The sequence below is a fragment of the Taeniopygia guttata genome, chromosome 1 (assembly GCF_048771995.1).
Source record: "Taeniopygia guttata chromosome 1, bTaeGut7.mat, whole genome shotgun sequence".
Classification (NCBI taxonomy): Eukaryota; Metazoa; Chordata; class Aves; order Passeriformes; family Estrildidae; genus Taeniopygia; species Taeniopygia guttata.
In genome coordinates, this window is record NC_133024.1 from 102,334,615 (window position 1) to 102,361,731 (window position 27,117).

The window sequence follows — 27,117 nt, forward strand, 5'->3', positions numbered from 1 at the left end:
ACATCAACCCTGAAGCACCAAGAACAACACACAAAATGTTCAAATAACTCCAAGGCACTGCAGCATGAGAAATGTGGGCCCAGCTATCACATGGATATTCAGCAGCAGCCCGAGGCACACAATGAACACAATGTTTGTGCCCCCTTTAGAACTGGTGCCCTGCTCCTGAGGGGCCTTGCCCACCTCTCCAGCCAGCTGGCTCTCAGTCATGCCTAATGTTCCCCCAGCTGCAGGCACCTCTGGCCTTGTGCTGAGAATTGTGCTGAGAACACTTAGCAGCTGAAGAAAACTGAGGCCATCTGCATGCTTTGACCATTGCAAATTTAAGTCACAGCAGTGTAGCTGAGTAAACTTTCAAGGCTTTTATAAATAGCATTTACACGTTAAACATGTGGTAAGGGTTTTTTTTTTTAATGCAGTTCAATGGGGATACAAAGTATTAGGGAAATAGGGACATAGTCCTTAGCAAAGACTTGAGTTGCCATGTGATTGTACATATTTGAAATGAACAAATGACAAAGCAGCCTATTCTTCCAGTACTCCAAATGAGGTTTGAAATAGTGGAAAACTATTTCTATTCCCAAACCCCAGGATATATTCAGGGGCCTCTCTTGGAAGTGCATAAAATGCAGATGCCATTGTGAGCCTGTGTTCTACAGAGAAAGCAAAAATGCTCCTGCAATGCAAGTAATGACTAATAATGAGACACAGTCTTCAACTTCCTCTGATATTTTGGGCAAGCATCCCACACCCCTCTACTGCCCCCTCAGCTGTTAAACTATAGGTGGTGGTGAGGTCTGCAAATGAAAGTCACCTCTCCAAGCAGGATTGATTTGTCTCAGACCTGGATGTCACTTCCAGAAGTATCGAAGAAGCAGCAACTCAGATTATAATAATAATGGCACAGATTTTTGATGTTATTAGCTGATGTAGCCCTCTGCAGCCTTCCTAGGTTATGCCCATTCCTGGCCCACAGGAATCTCTTCCTATTAAAACTCAAGTATATCCAAAAAATAAACACCACATTGCTGGGAGCCTATACTGGTATTAAGTTTACAATTGAACTCTAATCTTACAGGTATTTTCCAACCTGCCAATGCCTCCAATGTACCTTTCCCATGTCTAGTTAAGAATGTATTCAGAGCAGGGTCAGCAATCAAACCAGTGTCACCAAAAAAAGGCTGGACCAGATGTGCAGTAAAACTAATTGAGCATGCAGTGAGTTTCAAGCAGGTTTCTGAAGTAGAACTGTTGCTCTATGGCCCACATTGCACCAGCTCCTGCAAACTTCTTTCCAGAGTGCTGTACAATGTGGCATGGCTGCAAAATCTGACAGGGCTGCAGGAAGGAATGGTCCCTATTTGAAAAAGGGCTATCAGAAGCTGTTACATTAAGTTTGAGTAATTTTACTACTTTTTTAACCACAGAAAAATAAAAACATTTGAAACAAGGCATTCCTTTGGGCACTGAGTTCACCCAATCCCACAGAAATATCCTTTTATATCACTATTAAGTGAAAGGGTAAGGGGAGGCAATCCTGCTCCTCCTCACTGTATTCCAAAAAACAATGAGCACAGACATCTGCTTCCTGCTACAGAGCCACAGTCAATCAATTATATAGTTAAGCTTACTATTAATAAAAAGATTTTCTAGCAATTCCTTTAGGCTTCTGTGAAAATGATTAGTCACCTACAGTAGTGACAGGCTGGCTATAAGTTGCAACATAAACCCAACATGAATTACTATGTTGAAATATTTTAATTCTAAATGTGAGAGCTGAGAACATTTTTCTCACATACACACAAAGGCACAAAGCAGCATGCACACCTTTGAACAAAGATACCAGAGAGGGTGACAGCTTGGAGTTACCATCTCAGAGTAAAAAATACATGAGTACATATATATAGCAATGAACTGAAAAGCATTTATCTTTTACATATATAGCAATGAACTGAAAAGCATGTATCTTTTACATATGTGCATATACACACACATTCTGTATGGCTGCACATACATTCTGAAACTACTGTCATTGTGGTATGTGATTAAGTTATCATGGACTTAGAGAACACATCAATTCTTCTATGCATCTTCATTTGTGGTATTTGTTTTCTTCACTGCGTCCAGAGTTCTGATATCACACTTTCCTCCATACTCTATTACCTCTTTTTCTCTCCAACCCCTTCCCAAAGGCTGAATTATCATAGAAATTAAGATAAATTCATCTTTAAATGCAGCAGAAAAGTCAGTAGAGAATGAATTTGGCATCCCAAATTCATTTTAACTTATGTGTGTTATAAAAAAGTGATCCCGGTAGGATCACTGGGTCAGTGATAAAAACCTGCAGGTACTCGGGAGTAAAACATAGTTCTGAAATAGATCCTTTCATTTCCTGCCTTCCTATTTATTTTTTAATAGTTGACATTGATCCCTGCAACAAGGGGGAAGAAACTGAGATACAATTTCAGTTCTTTATTTGTGTGGTCAGTCTGATAGAGTCAGTTTTAAAAAGGATAAACCCAGAAAATACAATTTATCTCCACAGCATCATAATCATTAAGATTTTAATGTCATAGAGCTGAGTCAGCACTGGAGTGTGGCTGAAGAGGAAAACTCTCTGGAAGGAACCAAGAGCTTACCATCAGAGCAATACAAGAATCTGTTCTGGATCAGACCACAACCCTGTACCTCTTCTGGAAAGCCATCTAACTTACCCAATACAGCAGCTGAATCTTAAGGAGAGGCTGATGTGTAACATGCTGATTATTACAATGCTCAATTGCAATTTCTCACAGGATAGCAAAGAGCTGCTAGGGGTCATGAACTTCATGCCATCCTAGCACCAAAGGAAACTGCTCCTAACTGTGACTTTCTCAGGCTTTCTTACTCAGAAATAGAACCTCAACATGCTACTTTATCAACATGGTTCCTGCATCTGTGCTGATTGATATAATTACTATTTGCTACATCCTCTTTTCAAAAAATTTTAAACTTCACAGGAAAGCCAGAATCCATTCTTCTGTATTGCAAGACATCACATTTCATCTGTTTAACCCCTGAGCCCAACTGTTCTTTGGGTGTCCTGATAAGTTAGGACATCAATCTCGATGAGAGGTACCAGCGATGCAGTTTTGATGCCCCCTATCCACTCAGCTTCCTGATTTCAAGAAACTGGGCTTTGTGCTAGAAATTGGAGATAATTAAAACTTTCTCCATTACATCAGAAGCACTTCAGTACCAAGTACTCTCTTCCTGTTGTTTATTTGCCATAGTTATGACCACCGTGGTGTCCCCTCTGTGTTGGGGAAGTTCTCTGTCCTTCACAGGTAAACTTGACAACTTTTAGAGCTGTACAATACTCATACTACATTTCAGACCACCAAGGGAACAGATAAACAATCCAGCTGAGAAGGAGATTGTCCTCTAGCTGTACCAGTGGGATAAAGATTCCATCATTCAGAACCTGACCGGGGAGCTGTTCAACACAGATTCTCAGGAGCCCTAACTGCAGCACCAAACATCACCATTATCATTTGGGCAGCATTTTACCTTTTTTGTTCCCAGTCTTTAACAAACCAAAGTGTTCTGTTCTACAACGCCATTTCCCAGTCCCACCCAGTCTCACCAGTCAGACCTCTAGTCTTCAAGCCATGAGAAATAATTCACTAAGGAACTCACAGTTACATATTAAAACAAACAAAAAATTAGAAGAGACTGGCAAGGACACAAACAGAGTGCCAGAAAATACCATCTAGCCACCTCTTTTCATTGCAAAAATCAGTTTCCTCCCAAGGGAGCCTGAAAACCATCCAAACAGAAGCTGCAATAACCTTACAAAATCCCCAGTGATGGGAAACACCTGCTTTCCATTGTGCACACACTAGTAACTTCTGAGCCTCAGCTGCTACTTAGATGCATGTGTCCTTGTTCAAAAAAGAATTATGACCCTTAACCTAATTTACACAAGAATGCAGGTCAAACTGCCTCACCTGTATGTATCCACTTATTGCACACCTTTTTTCTGACAGAACTTCTATCCCTTATCAGGGAAATAAAAAGGAGAGCTACTAAAGGAAAGACAGCAGATGGTGACAAGACAGCAAAGACTGTAATGAGATCTCTCAAAGTAGACAAAGAAAATCTATCCAAAGCCTCAAATCACATTTTTTCAGCCTCTTTTCCTAGCACTGGCATGTAAAAGATTTCAGCAAATTCTAGCATTAAAGAATAAAAAAATCCAAATATATGGAAATACATGAAGAGTACTGAAAAGACAGATTTTGGTGTGGAGTTTGAGTTTGGTTGGTTTGGTTTTGTGTGGTTGTTGGGTTTTTCTTTGAGTATTACAAGCACCTGTCCATTAGCCACCTCTAGTGACAGCTCTTGCCAAGACAGCATGCTGCTGCAGCACCCAGTGCCTGTCAGATTTCGTTCATGACTGCAGTAAAGTGTCGCTTCCCATCTAAATACAACATGGACTCTGAAATAAAGTGGAGAAAAGAGAGAACCACATTAGTACCTTAGTATCAATACTTGGCAACTAAAACTTAACAGACTGGAAAAAGGAAGAAGTAATCCACACTATCATCAAAGCATAAAATCTATGTGGCTTGTCATGAAATCCTGTTGAATTATTTAAATGCCAATAGTTCATCTATTAAAATGACCAGTGTTCCAAGGGAAACAAATTCAACTTTTTTTACAGACTTATGATAAGAACATATTAATGGGATACTTACCTCCATATGTCTTAGGTACAACTTGTGGGACCTCATTTTCTGATATAAATGTAAAATGGAAAATATTGGTAGTATGGTGCTCCCTGGTATTTGCATTGTAAACTCCACTGTGTACTCGAATTTGGATGTAGTTTTTTTCTGTGTAACAGACCTACACAGTTAAAACAAGAGTCAGAGATTGTAATTTATCACCAGTGCTGAAAACTGTAACAGATCATTACACCGTTAAACAAGAAAAGTCCCACACTCTCATAACACATTGTTCATTATCAGTGAGTAACACTGGTGACAGCAAAGACAAGGTCTGCTCCTTTTCAAAAGGAAATCAACTCCTACCTGTCCAGAAAGGAGTAGTAAGGATCCAACTTCAACTGGCTTCTGAAACATGATATCGTCAACAGATACGATAAAGGGTCTGGAACCCCTGAGGAAGCAAAAGAGAAATTTCTTCTCAAGAATAAAAGGTATGTTTGCAAAAATTTTAAATATCTATTTATCAGCATTTTAATGGCGGTTACTAGAGAATAAATCTCTTCTTAAACAGAGGCTGCAGGAACTGTAAGCAGTTGTAAGGAGAAATCTCTCACACCAATGAAGTACACACTTTCTAAGGATTGCACCATTATTGTATCTTATGACTTACACTTTCTAGACAATCTTCATGACTTCAATCACACTTCCTAAGCTCAAGCTGTTAACAGAAGAAGTTTAGAACCCATTCTTTTTGCGTACTGAATACAAAGATGTAATAATTATTTGATATAATGAATATGTTATATGGTTAAAAAGTCCATCTCAATAGCTTGGTAGGATAAAAGAAAACAGAAAATTGATGTATTTTCTGTCTTGACAAGTAATGCTTAAAACCCAAGCTCCAAAGAGCAAGATGCCAATCTCTTTGTAAATATGATAGATGCTCAAAATACAGCAGCACTGCACACTAATAGTGCACAATTCTACCAGACATCTACATTTTTTTTCAGCTCAGATTGCTATTAAGTTGGTTAGCTTGGGTTTCCAACCTCTGTGTATGAGCAAAATGCTCTGGATTATATAAAATTTGCAGGTCCACAACTCACCCATAGCTGCAAGCAGTTGCCCATCCCAGTTCAAATGCCTTTCTCATGAGAAAACCCCCAAAGATCCTATTGAAGATGTTCCGTTCCTGTACATAGAAACAAATACCAAATTATTTTCAAAGCCTTGTGTTGAAGTCTGCACTTCAGCTCACAGTATTTAACAGAAGTCCCAACACCTGAATATATAAAAAGCACTAATGAAATATATAAGTAAAATTCAAAATGTCCAAGGCAACTTTACTTAATAGGAGCTCATCTAACTAATTTGATAGCATAAGATAACAACCTAAAATTGTATCAGCAACCAAAGGCCAAACTTTTGGAAAAACTTTGCAAAGGAATTTCTTTACACAGAATGAACAGTCTGGTAAGAAAACAAGGTCATTAAAAATTGTCCATTTTGCAGTGGTAATGCATACAAATGACAAAAACCTGGCAAAAGAAACTAGGCTCTAAATTGCAAGGACTGCAGAAGCCAAACAAATAATGGTTTGACTAATTGTAGGCAAAAATCCATAGTCATAGAATGGTTTGGGTTGGAATGTGTGGCAGCAGCTCTCTCTCCACAGAGAGGAGAGCTGGCATTTCCCAGGCATTGTCTTGGGGAAGGCTGTGAGAAGATCAGAGAAAAGAATGATAAACAATTCTTATCTTCACTTGCTGCACCCGTTGTTGTGAACATGTGGAATGTGTTTTGGAGATTTGTTTACCAAAGGGTGGTTTCTTAATTGGCCACTGGTGATGGTGTTTGGATTGAAGGACCGATTGGGTCCACCTGTGTGGATTGTGATTTTCTGTAAGGCCAATGGGTTTCTTAATAGGTGTGGTATAATAATAGATAGATCAGCCTTCTGAGAATCATGGAGTCAATGCTAATTATTACCTAGCTGGGGGCCTGTGACAACAGGAAGGGATCTTACAGACATTTAGCTCCACCTCCCTGCCATAAGCAGGGACACCTTGCAGTAGACCAGGCTGCTCAGAGCCCCATCCAATCTGGCTCTGAACATTTCCAGAAATGGGGCATCCACAAATTCTCTGGGCAATCTGTTCCAGAGCCTTACTACAATCACAGTAAAAAATTTCTTCCTAATAGCTATTCTAAACCTCTCCTCTTTCAGTTTAAAGCTATTACCCCTTGTTCTGTCACTATGTATCCCTGTAAAAATTCCCTCTCAAAGTTACTTAAGTAACTTTCTGTAATTCATTAATATTTTTCAAAATACCTCAGGATGGCAAATCTGCAGGCCTTTTAGCTTTGCATCTTCCATCCACACTGAATTGGGTGGTAATTTACGACTCCGGAAACTCACTGTCCTTTGGAAGAGACAATAAACTTTACAGTCCACGGAATTAGCAGAATTCAGCAAGCCAAAAAAGCAGAAATAGCAAATGCAGACACATACTTAAAAAAAACCACAAAAATATAGAACACCAAAATAAACCCAAAACAGAAATGTTACCACTAAACACTGTTCCAGCTGACCTTGAAGCCTTATCTAAACTGTCCTTTGATTTGTTACTGCAATAAATTTATGCTCCCGATCTTTCAAAAGCTTTTGCTAATGTACAAGTTTATGTGAATGAAGAGGCTTGAGATAGGTATATGAAAGAAAAGATGAATCACAACCACAAAGTGCACACTTTGTCAGAAAAGCCTTATTCTGTTTTTTAAGTCATAATAGGAAATAAAAGCACACAGTGAGCTAATAGAATAATTCAACATCAAACATGCAGACAGTTTTTGAAGTTTTCAAACCTAGGCAGAAGTACAACCGCTAATTTTAAGAGAAAGCAAGTCTGCCTTTGGTAAACAGCTTTAAAAATAACAATTGTATAGGCTAATAAGTTAAAGAAATTATAAATTATCATAAATACAACACTGCACTAATGGAATGAAACATTGTTCTATCACTGTTGGTATCAGATGACTTCACACCAATCTCAAGTATAAGAGAAGCATGCTAACAACTCCCTCAAATAACATAGTCAGGTATTGTATTTAAAACACAATGCAAGTTTATTTGGTTAAAAGGTGACCAGTTCCTGCCCTCACTGGTTTTTTTAATTAAATATCATGGCAGAAAACAAATTGTGCAAGTCATGACTGAAAAAAACATTCCATTCTCTTATCTGGTTAAACATTATTAACATTTTTCCTCAAAAATATTCCTAACAGCTTGTTTAGAACAACAGAAGACTGTTCTAAGAGCTGCAGATGTCATATTAAATTTTGAACCTGCATTTCAAATAAACTACCACAGAATTTAAATGTGCATTTATTCCAGACTACTCTGTTACGAGCACCCATTCAAAAGGCAATTTTCTCTTTCACAAGATGTCAGTTCTCCTTCACCCCTCCCCTTCTTGCCTTGTGTCCAGTGTATTAAGGAATATGTCATGCACAATGTTTCTTTCTTCTGCAGTGGGAGCCATTTTCAGTAAGGAAGCAGTGCTGAATTCAATCCTCTTCGACTTGTTCACTGAATAGTAAAAAAAACAAATAGTATTAAAGTTCAAAGAAAAAACAAACAATGGCTCTGAAGATTTTAACCCGAAATCAACCATCTTTCAATTTATTTTTCCTTTTCCTCCATAAGTTAAAAGCTACACGGTGCTATAAATCCAAAGAGAAATGTGGCTTTTATAATTTTGACTGCAGTGAAATAAAAATAAAGCAGAAGTTCACTAGTACCTCACCAAGGTGATGAAGAACTTCTACACATATTTTATGACACCCACACACTGTTCCTATAGAATACTTTAGTACTACCCTCAAAGTACAGAACATATCTAACAAGAAACCCCACAAAACAATCAGCTTCAGGTTTTGCCAATGGTACAAAATGAAAGTTTATGACAGAACTCATTACCATAGGCTGCAATGACTGAAATTTTAGCTTAAAAGATCTTCTGTCCATTTTATTCAGTCTTCAGAGTTTTTCTAATTCTCCATTTTAAAACTCCAGCTTGAAACAAATGAGGATGGAGCTATATGCTCCTTCCCCTGCTCTCCCACTTTTCCAAAAGGAACATGAGCACCCAGACAGATGAGGAGCTGTGATATCCTGCAGGCCCAGCATGGGGTAATCGGTTGGCCAGAGTATTAGGAGGCCCTGTGCTGCACTCAGATACAAAGCAGATGGAGCATCTTGCCAAGGGAGAAGTCCAGAGGGTGTGCAGAGCACATCAGGAGTGTCTTGTCTGTTTAGCCAAAGAGTTTCCAAGCATGTGGTAGCAGGCTTTTCAACTCTACTGACACAAATGAGACAGAACCAAAATCTGATTTTAAACAAATTAGGAACATTTCTAAGTAGCAGAACTCCTGAACTTTGCTTCCTCACAGCTATTAAGTTTAAACTGAGGCAGATGTGCATACTACCAGGAATATGACATACATTCCCCTTGCTTGAAGATTTCTTCCTCCTCAGGGCTCTCAGGAATGAGTGGATTAACAAATGCTGGCCTATGGACAGGAAGTTTTTTTAAGTTACAAAATTACAGAATTTTTCCCATAAATACATTGTAACAGTCTTTCATTTCTGCTTACATACACAGTACAAGATGAAATTACATTCTTTGGGTTACATGATAAAAATAAATATGGCTGCCAACAGACTATCACATTAGCTTTAAGTCTGAAGAAGCAGTTAAGTGATCCAACCACTACCTAGCGCAATCAAGAAAGAGAAAGTGACACATCTATGGTTTTTAAGAAGCTAAAATTGTACTCATAAATTATAATGAAAATTGTTCCAGAATAAAGCTGTTCAGAAACTCAGCAAATGAAACAGGATGCTCTAGGACAGTCTAAAGCAAAACTTGACTGGTACCATTCCTCCTTGAACAGAAGAAGCACAGTGCTGTAGCCAGCAAGTGTTTTTATAATTTACATGCTCCCTTGACAGCCTTATCAACAGCCAAAAGCTGTTTACCACGTGTACCACTTATCAAAGATCATGACATGCCTTGAGCACAAGATTTCTGTTTATTTTACTGCACAAATAAGTTTACTTTAACCTAATTATATAACATTTAATTACTTGCACAAGTAAAGAAAAACACTTATTTTCAAGAGCTGTTTTTCCCCATAGTTTCTAATTACTATTTTTAAACTTTCAACATTTATACAAATGCTGAGAACAACATACATATACATACACGCACACACACACAGACACCTGCTGAAAAATTCACCTCTACCCCTAGCCTTTACTTGGGCTGGCAACAAGAGGCAGAGAGGTGCTTTTTTCTTAGAACAAACTGATCTCTCCTGGTTTGCTAAACCCCTGGATTTTGGACATCACCAGCTCCTTCTCCGTCACAGAGTTCATTTCCCCTCAGCTCAGCACACATCTACATCAGCTCTCCTGGCCATGCCCCAAGCTCCTGAGATGCAAGTCTGCTATGGCCCCAAAGCCACACAACACTGTTTCTGTAGGGCTACAGCCAACCTAACATATCCTGTACTTCTCTGAAGGGTTTTGACCTCACATAAATACCCTCCTTATATGGACAGAATGCTTCCACAACACAGCTGGCCTGTGGCCAGCTAGCTTGTACAACAGCCATGGAAGTTTGCATCTATCTGCACAAGTCCATGTAGGCTTGTCCTCAGTCAATCTGCTACTGTGTAATTACAGCACATTTGATGTCCTTATTTTGAAAAATTAGTCTTCAAAATGGGAACAATAATATATTTTGCTTTCTTAATGTATAGTATGTTCACTGGTTTTAGAAAAAGTCTGAAGAAGAAAAACCTATAAACTATTTCTAATGTTATAAGGACCACATAATTATATTAAGTAAAACCCCTTCATTAAACACATCTTTGTTAAATACAAGCAATTATTTAAACTAATTAGAAACAGAGAAATGTTTATTACTTGGGTAGGCTATCTAGGAAAGAGGTAAGAATTACAGCCATTTTTTTTCTGATGCTGGAGTCATAAACCTAAACGGCAACTGAGCAGCCTTTTATTCTAATAGCTAAGGAATTATAGAGAAAGTAAAACCAGAAAAATAACAAAATAGGTGTGTGGGGGGGTTTTTTTATGTTCTCTGGGAATACTTACCAATTTCATTTTATTTATACAAGCAAGTTTTAACCTGAATTATTCTGATGACACCTATTAAGTGTATATTAGGGAATTAATGGTATTAGTCACTCAAAGACTATTTAACCACTTAACTCAATCAATTCAAACAACTACTAGAATGCAGGTCAGTTTCTGGCAGACTCATTCACTTCTGTGTTCATTCAGACCGGTTACTCAAATTAACAGTAAAATCTGTTTAAAAAACGGGTCAGATCCCAAGACTACCAGCAATTCCTGGTATCATGACTGCTGAAGTTTGTCACAGGAAAGTTAACACTTGCCAGCAGAAAGCATCAGCTGTGTGGTTTATTTACCACCTACATTATATGGCTTCTACACATACAGAATGAGCTGCCATGTTTGCCACTTTCAGCATGGCAGAAGTCAGGAAACTTTTCCTGTCCTACAAATTACCGTTTATTCTCTGGGTCCCGGGCCACCATGACAAAGGTTGCATCTAACACAGGGCTGTAATCACCATCTTGTAGCTAAAAGAGAGAGGGAAAAAAATACATTACTGAATTCTAAAATTGGGAATGTGCTTAGCAAGCTATTTAGTTGACATAAACTATTCAACCATACTGTCGGTTCTGCTTACTTCCACATTCTGTCATTCCTTCCAACCCCTCCAACAACTGGTCAAAAATAAGGAAATAATTAAAACTTTCATTTCAGGAATTGTGCAATGTAAACATTTACTACGGAATGCTTATTAAAAACTTCGAGCAGGGAGGGGAGGAAATCAACACAGTCATTGTAAAAGGATCCACTTAACCTTTACTCTGAGAAATGCCATAGCTTTTTCTTTATATATACCACTAATTGCCACTAATGCCAGCACTGTAAGGAGTTCAGAACAAAAAAGGTGTAACATTAGCCTCTACATAAGAGACTTTACTTAAGGATAACAGTTGAATAAAAAAATGTATCTGTTTACCTGAATTATCACAGAATCATAGAAGAACAGAATAATTTGGGTTTGAAGGAACCTTAAAGACATCCAGTTCCAATCCCCCTGCAGGGACACCCTCCAAGATCAGGTGGCTCAAAGCCCCATCCAACCCAGCCTTGATCACTTCCAGGGATGGGGCATCTCTACTTCTCTTAGCAACCTGTTCCAGTACCTCACTGTACTCACAGAAAGTAATTTCTTCCCACTATCTCATCTAAACCAGTTCTCTCAGGTTGAAGCCATTCCCCCTGAAGCACCTCATGCCCATTGTAAGACAGAGAGAAGTCACAGGAACTAACCTGCAGCATGTGCATCTTCACTTCCATGGAGGTCTTCCCAACCCAAGAAACATTGCCTGTGAATTTGATGTCACAGTCTGGATGTATAATCTTCTGGCACAAATCTACAAGACAAATATTAGGGGTTACTGGGGACAGATCACTCACAACTAATACTAGACAGGCCAGACTTTCTAGGACCTTTATGTGATCTGAAAGTGGCAACACACACAAAGACAACCCAGAAAAGACAGTTGTTGCAAGGGACCTCACTGCTTGTCTGCAGTTTCTGGCTCTGCAGACTTTTGAAGCCAGAACAGGAGTAGGAAGCAGGCAGAGAGGTGGACAGACAGCAGACCCAATGGAGTGTTCAGCAGAACAGGCAACACAAGCAAGGTCCAACTCACAAAAACAAACACTGTCCAATAATGAAGCTAAGAATCTGCACGCCAAAATAAAACTAAACACAAAAGTGCAGGAACCATATAAGTTGCATTTTGAAGGGTAATGACATGAAATGCTGAAAAGCATCTATAGAAGCCTCTTCCCAACTCCTGTCAACAAAAGCCAGAAAACTTCAAAGCTAAAACAAGATGAAGAAAACTAAACAGGAGTGAAAAAGGTATCCTCAATAACAACCATGAGAAGGCAGTAGCTGATGAAAGAGTGAGACAAGGAGATGAAACTATTTTATTTACTAAATTGCCACTTACTGATTTTATCCACCAGAGCTGTAACTATGGATAAAGGAGACCTTTGCTGCATTTCCTGCTTGGTGTGAGTGTAGCAAATAAGAACTGTGAAGAGATCAAAAAGGGAGCCAGCTCTTTAGCAAAACCATAAGTGGAGCAGATCAAAGTCATCTTTGCAAAGCTTAAGAGGTACCTGGAAAAACAAAATAAAATGTCCTACTATGTGAAGCAAAGCTTCCACATCTTCATGTATGTAACACATGGGATTGCTATAAAGAAATCAGCACCAGCTATCTCAGTTTTATGCATATTTACTTACTACAAAGATAAATTTAACTAAGAATTTTAAACCAGCTCATCACTTGACTTCCAGTCTCACATAATCTCTTCACTCTACCTCTGCAGCTCCCTGTTTCAGACTCTTCCTAGCTTCTATTTTGATTTCATGAAGGCTGTCCAAGGATACATGCTATCTGAAGACTTTTTAAATACTGATTCCTTTAAAGAGGTGGAGATTAAATAGACTGTGCCTTACAGGCACAAAACCATAGTCAGAGGTATTTATCACACTGCAATTACTACTAATCAAAGCACTATTTAAACTAATTAGCTTTGTTCATAGGAGCACATTCAAGTAAACAGGCTCCTTGGAGTAATTCAAGGCTGCAAAGATATGGTTTTTTTCCAGTGTTCCTATAATTTTCACTCAACACAGATCTTCATTATCAAAAGTATCTGTATTGTACTTAATGAGATAAGACAGAATGAGTCCCCATATGGACCATTCACTTAACAATCCTTGCGGGGCCCTTCCAAACCAGAATATTCTGTGATCTGTGATCTGGAAGATCTCTATCCTTCCAAGTAATCTAAGATTTTTTTCCCTATGTTTACTGAAGGCACAATTCTAAAACCTGTTAAGCCTATCAACTTATAGTATCAATATGACCACCCTGAACATTGTTTAATTGGGACAGAGTCTTGATTAATCCAAAATAATACATCCCCAGTGGAACTGACTGAAGCCCAGTATGACTGCAAACAAGGCAAAGACATTCTGTGCTGTCACAGGAAAAAAACTGGATCTTCACAGATTTCTAGGGGAATTAAACAAGGCACAGAATAAAAAACAGGCTCATCTCATCTAACAATGCAGGATAACCAACAGTTTGAAGTCTCCTTTTCTAATTCAGGACAGATACTGAAACCAATATCTTCCACCTCCCAGGAAGAAATATCAGTCATGCAGCTATTTCATCTATCCTCAATAGACATGCATTCATTTCTTTCTCTGCCTTCCTCAATTTTGTCCATCTGGTCGCTCAGAAGGAACAGAAAAAATATGTTCTATTCACAACTTCCCCTTAATAAGTACCTAATTCTTTGTCAAAAACCTCCATCAAAAATCTCCCAACCAGCTACAGAACTAGGATGAAGGAGGAAATCACCTGGTGATATTTTAAGAAAAAGTATCTCCCAGTTTTATCAACAACTTCACACTTACTACACAGAAGAAAAAGATTGAACTTTTCAAGACCACAAATAAATAAAAAGGAGAAAAAAATTAAGAAAGCTAACTCATTAAATTTCTGAGCTGGTTTTACCCTTAAAAACAATTTGCAGAACCTGAGAACATACACCAATTGTTTTTAATTTGTTCTCAATGGATACAATACATTCTTTCCAGATTATACTCTCTTCTCCCCAAAGGGAAGATTATAATATTTGCATCTCATTAACTGTTGGTGTTTGTGGCAGTTTTGGTTGAGATTTTTTTTTACAATTTAAAAAAAAATCCTAAGTTTTCATTTTCAATATGCACACCACAAATTTTCTCTGAGTTCACACTCAATGCAAATTCATATTCTAGGATCACTTTTCAGGAAAATTATTTTTGTAGCTGGTCCTTTAAAAATCTGACAGAGGCAGGACGCCAAATAATTTTGCTTCCATCTGTTCTTTATCATCCTTCCTTCTCTTTCACTACCAGTGTCTTTTTTCCCTTCCCTTCTGAAATGGCAGAATTATGGGTTTCCCTCCAGGGTCCTACTGTGTCACACCAACCAGTGCTTAGCAGTAATCAAACTCACTTTGTGGTGCCTTTACAAGGGCATAGGTACCTACCTCCTAAACTGTCAAGATCTTCAAGTATCCTTCCAAACCTACAATACAGGGGGTTACAATTAAATACTTACATACATGGCAAACAGAAAGTTAACAGTTTCCTGTAGGTGTAACACGGTTGCTTTGTTACCTTACAGTGTTGTGAACATTCAGGTATTTTTCTCTTATTTCAGGCTGACTTCCTAGAGGCAGAATAACTTCCAAGTAGCTGTCCTTCATTCTCCTAGGAGGGAGATCTTCCTGCCGTTTTGCCAGTAAAGTATGAAGAGCTTTTCTTTCTTGCATTGCTTGCACATGATCCCTGGTAAGAAAAAAAACTTTTATTCTGAAGTACAACAAGAGAACTGAAACCTTAACTAAAAGATGTCACATCAATGATTATCCAAGTTAAAACCAAAACATAGTAGAAATAGCAAGACACAGTGAGCGTGTCTTGAAAAGAATGTGAAATGCACAAAATGAGAGGTGCTAAGCAAGACTACTACATAAATTTTTTAAATAGTTTGTGTACAAGAGTGTCGTGGTTTGACACGGAAAAAAAATTTTTTTGGAAGGAAGAAGTCAATCCAGTCAGGGGTCAGGTTTAGATACTGACACTTGGGGTGACCAATTGAAGGTGGACACGACTCTGAGAACACAGAGGGGTTAAAAGTGGAATTCCCAGAAGAATTCACTCTCTTTGGTTCCGGTCATCGCAAGGTACGGACCTCCCCCCCAGCCCGGGCTGGGTGGGGGAGGGGAGCCATGCGGCCTGCAGAGGTAGGCCAGGGGGTGAAGGATCGGAACCGGCTGGGTCAGCTCCTGCGGATGGAAGGGTGGAGAAATCTGGGATGTTTTTGTTCCCCCTCCCCTAAGCTAGAGGGAAAAGAGATAGAGAGCCTGCAGGCACCTGGAAGTTTGCCAGCAGAGGAGAAGAAGGGGGGTGGGGGGGAAGATGCCCAGCGTGGGAGATGGGAGATAGAGTCCTGGGACAGATTTCAGCCATCCGGGGAGTCCGGGAATTTTAACCCTTTTCTGTGAAATGAAGGCTTTGTGAAATATTACTCCTCCTCAATTTGAAGGAAAGAGAGACAGCCTGGAACCTCAGATGTTAGGAAAAGAAGGCTGGGGGGAGATGATGGAGTGGCTTTTGGCTAGGCTCTTCTTGTTTACCATAGACTGAACCACTCCTTCTTCCAAGAGGGACTGCATTTTAGGGGGATGCACTGGTGAGCCAAGAGACCTTCTTCAGCAACTACCAGTTCAGGAATGAACAGAGAAAGGCTGAGGAGGGTGTGATGACGCCCTCCGTCTTCAGAGAAGAAGAGAAGGCGATCTCTGTTCTTGGACCCTCGGCCCCAGGGGAAAATGGGGGGAACTGTAGTCCCAAAATGAGACACTGGACTGTTGTTCCTGTTAGTCCTTGGCAAAGCATCCTTAAAGGGGCCCTATAAGCAGTCTCTGTCCATGCACAGTGGTGAGAGCACTGTGACATGGAGAGGAGAGTGTCACACTGGCCAGTGTGTCTCGGCAGTGCCATGTGCGACATGGAAACACAAGAGGTGGCAGCTGTGTTTCCTGGGGGTCTATGGTGCAAGGGGGACTCCTCTCTTCCCCGATGGACTCAGTATTGATTATATTGAAGGGTGAAGACCTGATTAAGGGTCCAAATGGGTCTCGCTGTGGTTTGTTAGAGTTGGGGGGTGGGAGGAGGAATGTTTTGGAAGGTTTTAATTTTGAATTTTGTGTGGTGTTTTTTCTTCCTTTTTTCTTTTATAGTAATAGTAGTGTAATAAAGTTTTTCTTTGTTATTAAGTTTGGCCTGCTTTGCTCTGTTCTCGACTGCATTTCACAGCATTCAATTGATAGGTTGCATTTTCATGGGGCGCTGGCATTGTGCCAGTGTCAAACCATGACAAAGTGGCAAGCACACACTTCACACTGATGAGATTAACAAAATGCATCTAATTCTGAAGGCTACCAAATTCATTCCCCTTGAAAAGAACAAATCACACATAATTTAACCTATGAGGTCTTGTACATATTCATGTCTTCCAGAGCTACAGTATCACAAATCTTCCACACTGCCAATTTTAAAGGACTGACCATCAATTTACAATCTCTCCCAAGAAGTAAACTTGATGCACAGTGTTGGCTAGCACAAGAAGTAAAGCAGATGCATAGTGTTGGCTAGCACTAATGACAAGTGAACTAATCTGCTAAGATTTGCCATCATCCACAGGTGAGCTCCCCCTTTGCAGCGTCAGTTCTAACAGCAAGCTAAAAGACAAAGAAAACTAACCTACTCTCTTCCTATACAGACATCTTAAAATTATAGAAAGTTACAGAAAGAAACAACACAGAAAAGGGAGAACAATTCCTTCAGAGTTGCTTTTCCAGCACCACCAAGTCAGAGGGGCTGCAACTCTCACAATGGAGAAGGGGCCAGCTTCTTTCTGTCACTTTCCAATCTACCACGTTGATTCTTTGCACAGGTATCTACAAGATGGAACAGTCTTCCCCAACACGCTCTCTTACCTGTTCCAAACTTCCCTCCCCTAAAAAGTGCAACCTGACTGAATAAAGCAAGTAATTCTAAACATTCCTAGAATGAATACCCATCTATTAAAAAGCTAAGGGTTAAACATGTAACAATTCTGGTATAAAGCCAAGCAGTAAGCAAAAATATGGAATTTCCATAAAGAAAGAGCATGCATAAAACATTAAGCAACCAAACTTAATGGTAAATTTCTGGATGTGTGTCATTCCTTCAAGTTGTGCTTGCTGCATTGCTAAGGTTTCAGTGACATTGTGTTTAACAAAACCAATTAAAAAAAAAAAAAAAAAAAAAAAAAGAAGACAAAGAAAACAACATAAAACCTTTTCACCAAAAAAAATATTTTGTCTTAAGTTTTGACTTGGGATGAATTCTGAGTATTAGCAACTTAATATGAAGACCTACTTGGCTGAGTATTATTTCAGAAAGTCAAGTTTCAAGAAATTTATATTACCTCTTTTCTGTTTAATAAGTTTCAGGGAAATGCAAATAATCCATAATCAAAAAGAGTGGAAGTCAAGTAGAAAACTTCAGTTAGTTTCATTTTCTTGTTTGTTTTAAACATGAGATGTGGTTTACCTCATCTGGGAAACAAGATTACATGCAGTTTAGAGGAAACAGAAAGATAACAACCTCCTGCAGAGGGTTAATGTTTTAAGTTATACCACTAAACAGAAATGGAATATTACTGGATGACTACAGAAAGATGCAAGAGCGTCTTATGATGCATCTTAATGCTTTTTAAAAAAGTTTTTTCCAAGTTCTTTCAGTGAAAGGCTTAGAAGAAATTAATCAGAAAGTAAATCAGCAATGTGTCTACAAACATAGAGAAACCTAACAATAAAAATTTAACTATATTCTCTTTTCACCAGCTCCATCCTGGCTCCTCTGAGGTCAGCAGCAGAATTCTTCTTGGCTTCCACTTCAAAATGTGCTCTTCAATATGCAGAAGTATTAGGCTCAATGCAGTAACATTTTTCAACAGACAAATACTGTTACTCACTGCAGTACTAGTCATACAGTAAAAATAATTCATCTAAATACTAGCTAGCACCTGCCCTAAACATTCTGAGGAATGTTTATATATTTCTGAAATAACCACAACTCCATCTAGACTACATTTAGCGATGAACAGATTAATAATTTTAACTACAAGTACAAAAACAGAATAAATACATAAGCAAGATATTTCTTTTTCATAACAAATACAAAATGCCACTGGCCTTTACACGAGAAATCACAAACCAAAGTCTCCTTTTAGCAAAATCAATGGCTAAAGATGTTCCTCCAACATGCATTCCTCTTCTACCCCAGCATTCCAGATATGTGTCCACCAGTCCTTCCCCAGCTCCCTTTTCAGGACCCCTATCAAGCTGTTCCTCAGATTTGTCCTCTTCAGTCATCCTGTGGCCTAACTCAGTTAAATTCCCAGCTGTTCAGTCTCCACATGTATCAACTTTTGTCACTCTATTTTTAAATTGAGTTCTCAAAAGCTACACAATCCATGTCCACCCAACCTCCCTGTATTTAACCTGTCGTTCTCAAGCACTCCCATCTGTGATCTCCCTGGCTTTACTTCTTCACAGTAGCTAAAGGATTAATTAATCTGCAAAGCATTTCTGCTATATTTTGTACAGCACGAGAGAAGTACCTGTCTAAGAAAAACACTGCTCTGGTGATCCTGGCCTCAGTCTGCTCTCCCTCCAGGGTGGGAGCAGTGAGGGGAAAAAAATAGATGGAAGATCAGACTTGACCAGAGCCCTCTAAAATCTCAATTTTCAAATGGCATTTCCATATGGCATCATTCCTCCTCAGCCATTTAGGGATGTGGGAAAGTTTTTTTCATAAACAATTTCTAGAGCTGTTTCTAGCTGACTTGATGAAAAGTTCAAGCCCCCTCATGCTTAGATACTACTCTTACTAACCAAAATCAGGTTCCCATATTCAAGCATTTTTGTTAGAATGACTGAAGTTGTGTTTAGATAAACTGAGTCAGAAGGCCTGGATACATCAGACACTTCACCCAGGCATGCCTTTCTTCAGTTCCCTATCACGGCACAAAGTGGGAAAAAAGAGCTCAGCAAACACAGCCAAAATTAACAAAAAACAAGGAACTAACCAAACTGCAATGAGTAATTTCCTCCAGACTGCTAAATTGACTTTTCCAGACTGTAACAGCAGAGGGTTCAATTCTGGTTTATTCAATGTAATGGATGAGGAGGAAAGTAATTTGAATAAAGCCAAACCAGCAATTATTTAAAGTATATGTAAATTAATCAAAAATTAAGTTAGGTCAGACAAAGGAAATGCTCAAGATGCTCCTGATTAAGAAGATCCAGATCCGAAGTTGACAATTTTCCAAAGAGACACAGGTGCCATTCATTGGTACATAGTGAACAAGCTCAGCTACCTCTGAAGCCAGTGCAGGACAAACCCACCATGTAGGCAATCCACCTAGAGATAACTCAGCAACACAGTACTGACAGACTCTACAGCTCCTAACTCCCACTGGATTTAAAGCTAGTGGGACAATCTTGTAAGTACCAAGATCAGATATTTTGTTTCTAAGAGAAATCTTAGAAATTTGTGATCCACAAAGTATCAATTCAGAAGCTTTTTTTTCAATTACCTTTTAGTGGGATCTTTTACTTCCCCTGACAGGAAGTTAACTATTGCTAACTTCTACTACCACAACCCTCAGCTCCATGTTGGTTTCACAAATGAAGTAAAATGCATGTAATGCACACTGTACCTCCAGTTGGTAGATGCTCCCACTATATCCCTCAATTTGCTCCGCACTGGAAAAAAAAAGAAAAAAAATCAAAGCAAATCAAGCTTAATTCTGCAAGTGATAAAGATGAGGTTGTCTAGTGTTAAAGACACAATCCTCATTCCAGAACAGGAAACTTAAGCAAATTCATGCAAATAGCAGCCCAGAAAGGAAAGTTTGGCCAAATTCTCTGCTGCTGTTAGTAGGCATATCACAGTAATGGTCTGAGTAAAATGATGCCGTAGCTTATTGCACATAGTCAACAACGAGTGTTTGTTAGCGCAGTCACCTCCAGTGCTAATTAACAGCTGAAAGACAGCATGGATCAAGATTAGATTGGGAAATTTTGATGTGAAAATATTAAGCCTAAACAGAAACTGTGGAGATAACACAAATCAGAAAGTCATAAAAGAACATAAAAGGGAACAGTGCAGCTGGGAAATGTAATGAGGAGAATACCAATTGAATAATCCCACCCACAAAGGCAGGCAGTATCAGCAGACTGGTTCTTGCCAGCAGGGTTTCATAGCCCAAATTTTTAGCAATCTGGAAGAACACAGTGTTGAGACTGAAGACAGGCCTGTACAATTTATTCTGGCCCTGTTTCACTCTCAGAGTTAATAGCAGTTCTGCACAAATTTTTCCTAAATTTCAAGAATAATCTACATAAGCATCTTTTCTACTCTTTCTCAGATGAGATTATTAAGTGAGCTAAGTTCCCACCAAATTTACCAAACTACTCCATGGTTGGTGAATGTTGGCTATTTAGAAACATCTGAAAACAAGCAGCAACAATTTTCAAGCTCAGAATAGAAGCTGAGAATTGTATAGAAGGGATCCCTTGCTTATATACAAAGATCTTTTATACCAGGAGGTTCAAATGTTAGGGACACATCAAGGAAGAGCAACCAAAACATAGTCAGAACTTCATGGTGAAACTGAAAGAGGCTGCTGGTGAGTCACAAGCTGATTCTTTAGCAGGCTTGGCATTTTTCAAACTAAATGCCCGGTCAGAGTATTCACAGTGATCAGCAAGGACTATAAACCCTGGAGGAGCCTAGCTGAATTCCTAGGATTGAAATCATATTCCACTCTCTCCATCAGATCTGCTCAGCTCTGCTCCCCTCCTCCTCAGTCACTTCAGCTTCTGCCCAAGTCCCCCCACACCACCACTACTGCTATGCCCTAAACCTCCCCTTCCCTGCTCCTTGCAGCACCCTCAGCCCCTGTCCCTACACTCCCAGCCTGTTTGAGAAGCACCAGCCTGAGCTAGAGGAAGGCAGGGCAATGACTGCAGCCAGCACATGGGTCCAGTGACTCACCAACAGCCAGCGAACACCAGCGCCCGTGGCTGACCCCAGCACCAGCTCTGGCACCCTAACAGATCTCTGATTTGGAAGCCAATTTTCACACAATTTGTGGAAATATGTTTCTCTTTGAGACTGGTGGCTCGTCTACTTTGGCTGACATCAACAAAAGGTTCTGGAAGATGAGGAAGACAAGAAGATAGGTAGACAAGACAAAAAATAGATTGCTTAGGCCTCATTTCTTTACAAAATTAGGCTAAAAACATGTTTTGACATTAGAAGACTCCTACTACTAATTCTAAGAACAAAAAAAAAAAAATTGAAGGAAAGAAACTGATTGAAAATCTTGAGAGGTGTTTTCTTTCATAAACAGGGAACGTCTGATTCCTTTTTCCCTAAGCAGCAGCAGGCTTGCTTACAGAATAGGTATTACTTTTTTGTTACTCATACTCCACCTGTGTAGCTGCCATAGCAGGCATTTGATCAATACAGCATTAGCAGAAACACTGTTACAGCTTCTAGAACACAAAACCTCAATTTTTCAACAGTGTGCAGACTGTGCTGGGATGAACAGGAAATAAACAGCACTTTCTCTTTGCTTAAACTAAATTCATCTTCCTTTTCAACTCTAAAGAGGTAAAAAGCTCTGAAAAAAATCTCGGGTCCAAACCTGCATACAAGCTACTAGTCCCATTTAATACATCTGATTTCAGTTTTAGGTATAAAAATAAATATTTTCCAGGCTGAGAACATATTAAAATGTTTATCTTAACAATAAAAAGGACAAAGTTTAAAGCATTTCTAAATGTTGTCAAGCCAAGTCTAGTCCATTTTATGGTTCATAAGTACACAGTTTTTAACTTTTCCTATTTTTTCCTCCTGGGAAGACTATCCTGCTCTTCTAGATATTAGAAATTTAACTAAAAACAGAAATTTAAGTAAGAAAATTATGAACAAAAATCTATAAGCTATTTCTTTTCTTATCTGGCAAATGTCTTAACTGGCAAAACAGTTATAGCATATGGGACCTCTCCATCTTGCTCACAATAGCATATTGCACAGTATCTCCTAAACTGGCATCAGTGGATCACCAATGCCAGAGCAGCAGGGTCTGAGTTTATTTGCACTGTGCTGTGGAAAAGGACACGAGGAGGGCAGCTGGACAAGATCACTGCATCCATCTCTACCAGCGAGATCCATGTCCCTCGTGCTGATGCCTCCCCAGCTGCATCCAGGTTCAGGGAGACCACCAGCTTTGGTACACAGCTTGGCCTGGACTTAGGTGAAGGATGCAGATTCAAATGTCTCAAATGAAGCCAAGTACTGCAGGAGCTGCTGCCGTGAGAGATTTTGAATCCCACAAGCCTCTTAGAAACGTTTTATCCAGCACTGTAGACAGAGTGTGCTGACAGAGATTTAGTGCAACACTGCCACAATTAAGACCAGGGCCATTCACCAAAGGCAAAGAGGCTTTAAACAAGGCAACAGAGAAGAATGATGGCACTTTATTTTTCATCAGTGTTAAAGTAAGGAAAAACAGTAGCTGAGTAAGTTTAGTGTTATAGCAAATATTTTAACATGTACAAATTACCACAACACACCATTAGTCACATGAATGGGTGACTGTCCTGTGGAGTACAAAACACAGGTTAGATTAACAATGAAAAGAAACAATGCAATTTACATCAAATAAGGAGTTACTTGATTATTCTACCAGTTTCTGTTCTGTTTAGGCACATGCTCCTTAATTTTAGTAACTGCAGGCAATCTATCCTCCGATTTACAGTCAGTGTCCTTTTGTTTTCAACTCAGTTTGTCCTTTCCTTACAAGCCAGCTTTCCAGTTCCCTGTCTACTGACTCTGTGTGGTGTCTGCTTCCAGTGTAATCCCAAATAGTTCTTCAGACTTGGGGCTACCATGTACAGTTGACAAACACTGTTATCTTTGGAAAGACTATCTGTAGCATTTTTAAGGAAGTGGGATGAGAGTTTTTTCAGAGGAAAATTATTAAGTCCTCCTTTGTGTAGCCTTTGGGAGAGCCATGGAAGAAGTGAGGGCATTCACAATGGGAACCCAAAATTGTGAAAAGGAAGCATGAGGAAAACTAGTAAGAAAGTATTTGGTATTTTGTGAAAGCATGGATACCAAATTGAAGGTATAGTTTATATAACAGTAGAACAGTTTACATATCTGCAAAACTTTGAATTTGAACAATTTGAAACAGAATCTCAAATGTTTAGTTACTGTAGTCCACAAAATATTAGTACCCCTTGGGGTACAAGGATGACCTCAGTTTCACTGTCTTTACTGGCCTTCTAGATGGCATCATTTTAAAATATTCAAATAAACACTCAGGGCAAGCTGCAAGTATGCAACATCATGTATCCTTGTTTCTCTCCTTCAACTTCCTAAATTGCCATTTATTAACAACAATGAAAATAAGTTCTCTAACAACAAATAACCCTCATTTTCTCTTTTATTGGATAACCAGTAACTGTTGGTGTCTTCTGTTTCACAGGAAAAAATATCTCAGAAATAAGCAGAACTCCATTAAGGAATTACTTGTACCTGGCTCCAGCCTTTTTCCTCCTGCCCTTTTCAAAGCACAAGGGATTAGAATGCAAGAAAATCTTTTTAAAAGCTTCTGAAACAGGAGCATTATAGCTTATTACTATTACAGCATTGAAACAAACTTTCAACACAAAGCTCTATTGACATGAGCAATTTCACGAGGCAATGCTGCTGATCCAATTAAAAGATTTCTACAAGTTTGCAAAATTAACAGGATTGACAGATTAAAAGTTTTGTACAGCATTATTTCCATTCAATTCTCCATTTCGTGGCCATTCTCCCCAGTCTCATTGTACCTATCTGCACTACATGGACTTTCTATCAAGACCCAAGCTGAGCAGCAGTTATCCTGCCAGAAAAAAACCAAGCTCTGCCAAGGCTGAAGAACCAGAGGAGCCTCTCAATCTGCAGTTTCAATGATTATGCATATTTGTGCCATTCACCTCCAAACACAGTGATTTTCTGCTGCTTCCTGAACACTTCTACCATGAGCTAACAGACAAGGGCACGTTCATTATTCAAACCATATTACTATATGAAGGGACACCACCTGAAAAAATAAACTCCTCAATAACATCATTAAATCTTCCAGAGCACAGTCATCTACCTTACCTTCAGACATGTCAGGAAGCCCTGGGGAGGCATTAGTCCCAGAAGTGAGTGTCCTAGCCAGAACAGAAGGAAGCTTCCTCATGATGCACAACCTATAGGCAGAGCAGAAGAATGTAGTGTCATTAAAAATAATCCCATGAAAATAATTTAGGATTTAATGTTGGATATATGCTGGTGACTTTAGAAACACTGGTCTTTACTTTCATCTTGATTTTTAGAACTAGATACTATCAGTTCAACAGTTCCACTAATTACTTGCTACTAAAACAAGAGAGGTGCCCTTAATGCTGGTAAAACTCCAGTTAATGCTGTGGATTCTCCAGTCCAAACAAGGGTCTCATCCCCCTTGAAATTCCAATTGACACCTTTCGTTACCTAAAAACAAGAGAGAAGAATGCTTCACTGGCAGTGATTGTTCTCTTCACTGACTATTCAGATGCCCTGAGACAACCAATTTAGACTCAACATCAGCTTCTACCCTGTAGCATCTTAACACACATGGGATGCATGTGCCTCCAGGAAATGATCCATGACCTTAACTATACACTTCTCCTGCACTTGGTGGTGTGCGTAGCAGTGGAAGGAGGAATATACCAAAAAGGATTTCACAAGGTCTCACAAGCAGTCCCATTCAGCTAAGCCTGGTTTTCTCCTCCAAAGCCCTAACCATTAAGCAAGAAGGGACAAGCGTGAAACCCTTCAGAAAATGCAATCCACCCACAAGTCACTAAGTATTCTACAAGGTAACTAGCCAGCACTACTCCTCTAGGCAAGCCTAACTGTGGTAACACAAAAACACACAGAGGGTGTGTAAACCCCCTTGTGACAGCTCACAGCATCATCCTAACAAGGAATATGGATTGCTGGTCTCCTCATTTTCTTCCTCTGGGACTGGGGTTCCACCTCAAAAAAGGAAAGGTGGCAGGTCCTCAGGCAGCAACAGAAAAGCAAGGCCATTTACACATCTCACTCTCTCCCCCCTTCACGTATGTCTACACTATCTACACATATGTATCATGTACACACAGGCCTTCACTGTCTGCAGATACACATGGAGGCCTTAAGAGAGTAAAAGGGAAAACAAACACACACACACACACACACACACACACACACACACCAAATAAACAAACAAAAAAAAAAAAAACCCAAACAAAAAAACACTGAAGGCAGCGGTGTCCCCTATGCACAGGAATGAGGTGAATGGCGATGGTGAAACGCCTCTGTGACTGCTGCAGCCTCGGGGCTCGGTGTGGCACGGCACGGCACGGCACGGCACGGCCAGCAAACGCCTTCCCGCCGCAGCCGCGCCCCGCAGGGCGCTTCACGCCCGGTGCCCCGCACCGCCCGCGGCGCTGCTCAGCTCCGGGTGCCCCGCCCTGGCCGCGCCCCGAGCCCCTCATGGCGGAGCGCGGCGCGGCCGCGGAGCGGGGGTCGGGCACGGCCTCGCTGCCCGGGCCCGGGCCCGCCGGGGGCACCATCTCCCCCGGCCGCCATTCCCCACCGCGCCGCAGGACGCGGGGCCGCCTTACCGGGTGGGCAGCATGGTGCTCGCCGGGTCTGTCACCGCGGGGCCTGCCCAGCCACACAGTCCTCCCGCGGCAGAGACTCGCGGCTCGCCGCGCACAGCACCGGCTCCGGCCGCCCGCAGCTGGCAACCCTCGCTCTGCCCCGGGATCCCGGACCACGGCCCGGCCCCTCCTGCCCCGTGTCGCTGTGGCAGCGCGGCCGCTCCCCGGGGCGGAGGTTAGGGCAGGACACCGTTAGTCGTCGGGCGGGCCCGGCAGAGCGGGCGGGCCCTGCCGGGAGTTGCTCTTAATAAACGTCGTTATTTTTTTTTTCTTTTTAATGCTCCATTTTTTTCACTGTGCCGTGAGGAGGGCGGGCTGGCGGCGCTCCGCTGGGCGCTGTGCCCGGAGCCTGAGGCGAACCCCAGGCCGTCACACGGCCTCCTGCTCCGGCCCGTCACTTGGTGGCACTGCTAGGGAAGGTAACTGCGAGCCTCGGAATTTTCTATGGAGAAGAGGCTTAAAATCTTGAAGAGTGACGTTATCACTCTGTGCCATACCCTGAAGGAGGGTGTACCAGCCTCTTCTCACAGGCAACCAGCGACAGGACGAGAGGACATAGTTTTACGTGTGTCACGGGAGATTTAGGTTGGACATTAGGTAGAAAAATTTCTTCACAGAAAGGGTGTTAAGACATTGGAATGGACTGCCCAGGGGGGTTGCTGGAATCACCGTCCCTAGAAGTGTTTTAAGGAAAAACTGGGTGTGGCACTCAGTGCCATGGTCTGGGTGACACGTTGGTGTTCAGTCACAGGTAGGACTCGATAATCTCGGGTCGTTTCCAACCTAA

At 40.4% G+C, this 27,117-nt stretch overlaps 1 protein-coding gene across 4 annotated transcripts; it reads right to left on the reverse strand.

The window, feature by feature from the left end:
• Positions 1–1,739: 1,739 nt before the first annotated feature.
• ACOT9 (acyl-CoA thioesterase 9) lies at positions 1,740–26,806 on the reverse strand. Of its 4 annotated transcripts, XM_030282166.4 has the most exons (16): positions 26,292–26,806; positions 24,760–24,851; positions 23,178–23,204; positions 20,252–20,297; positions 15,094–15,264; positions 14,964–15,001; positions 12,861–12,944; positions 12,169–12,272; positions 11,332–11,405; positions 9,217–9,284; positions 8,190–8,301; positions 7,045–7,135; positions 5,819–5,904; positions 5,076–5,163; positions 4,740–4,890; positions 1,740–4,480 (listed from the first exon to the last, which is right to left on the reverse strand). In XM_030282166.4, exons 1-16 carry the CDS (start codon positions 26,303–26,305, stop codon positions 4,422–4,424), a joined length of 1,305 nt encoding a protein of 434 aa, XP_030138026.4. In that variant the 5' UTR covers positions 26,306–26,806; the 3' UTR covers positions 1,740–4,421. The 4 variants fall into 4 exon arrangements, with proteins under 4 accessions (XP_030138026.4, XP_030138035.4, XP_030138044.4 ...); XM_030282175.4 differs by lacking the exon at positions 23,178–23,204 and having other exon boundaries at positions 26,292–26,805; XM_030282184.4 differs by lacking the exons at positions 23,178–23,204; positions 26,292–26,806 and adding an exon at positions 21,592–21,751.
• Positions 26,807–27,117: the final 311 nt, after the last annotated feature.

Bases quoted from the DNA above. Each gene is read 5' to 3' on its own strand.
- ACOT9 (XM_030282166.4), bottom strand. The intron at 12,273-12,860 runs GTAAGTGGCAAT...TTTGTCTTGTAG, and splicing joins AGCTCTGGTGGATAAAATCA to ATTTGTGCCAGAAGATTATA. The intron at 11,406-12,168 runs GTTAGTTCCTGT...TCTCTCTTTTAG, and splicing joins TGAAGATGCACATGCTGCAG to CTACAAGATGGTGATTACAG.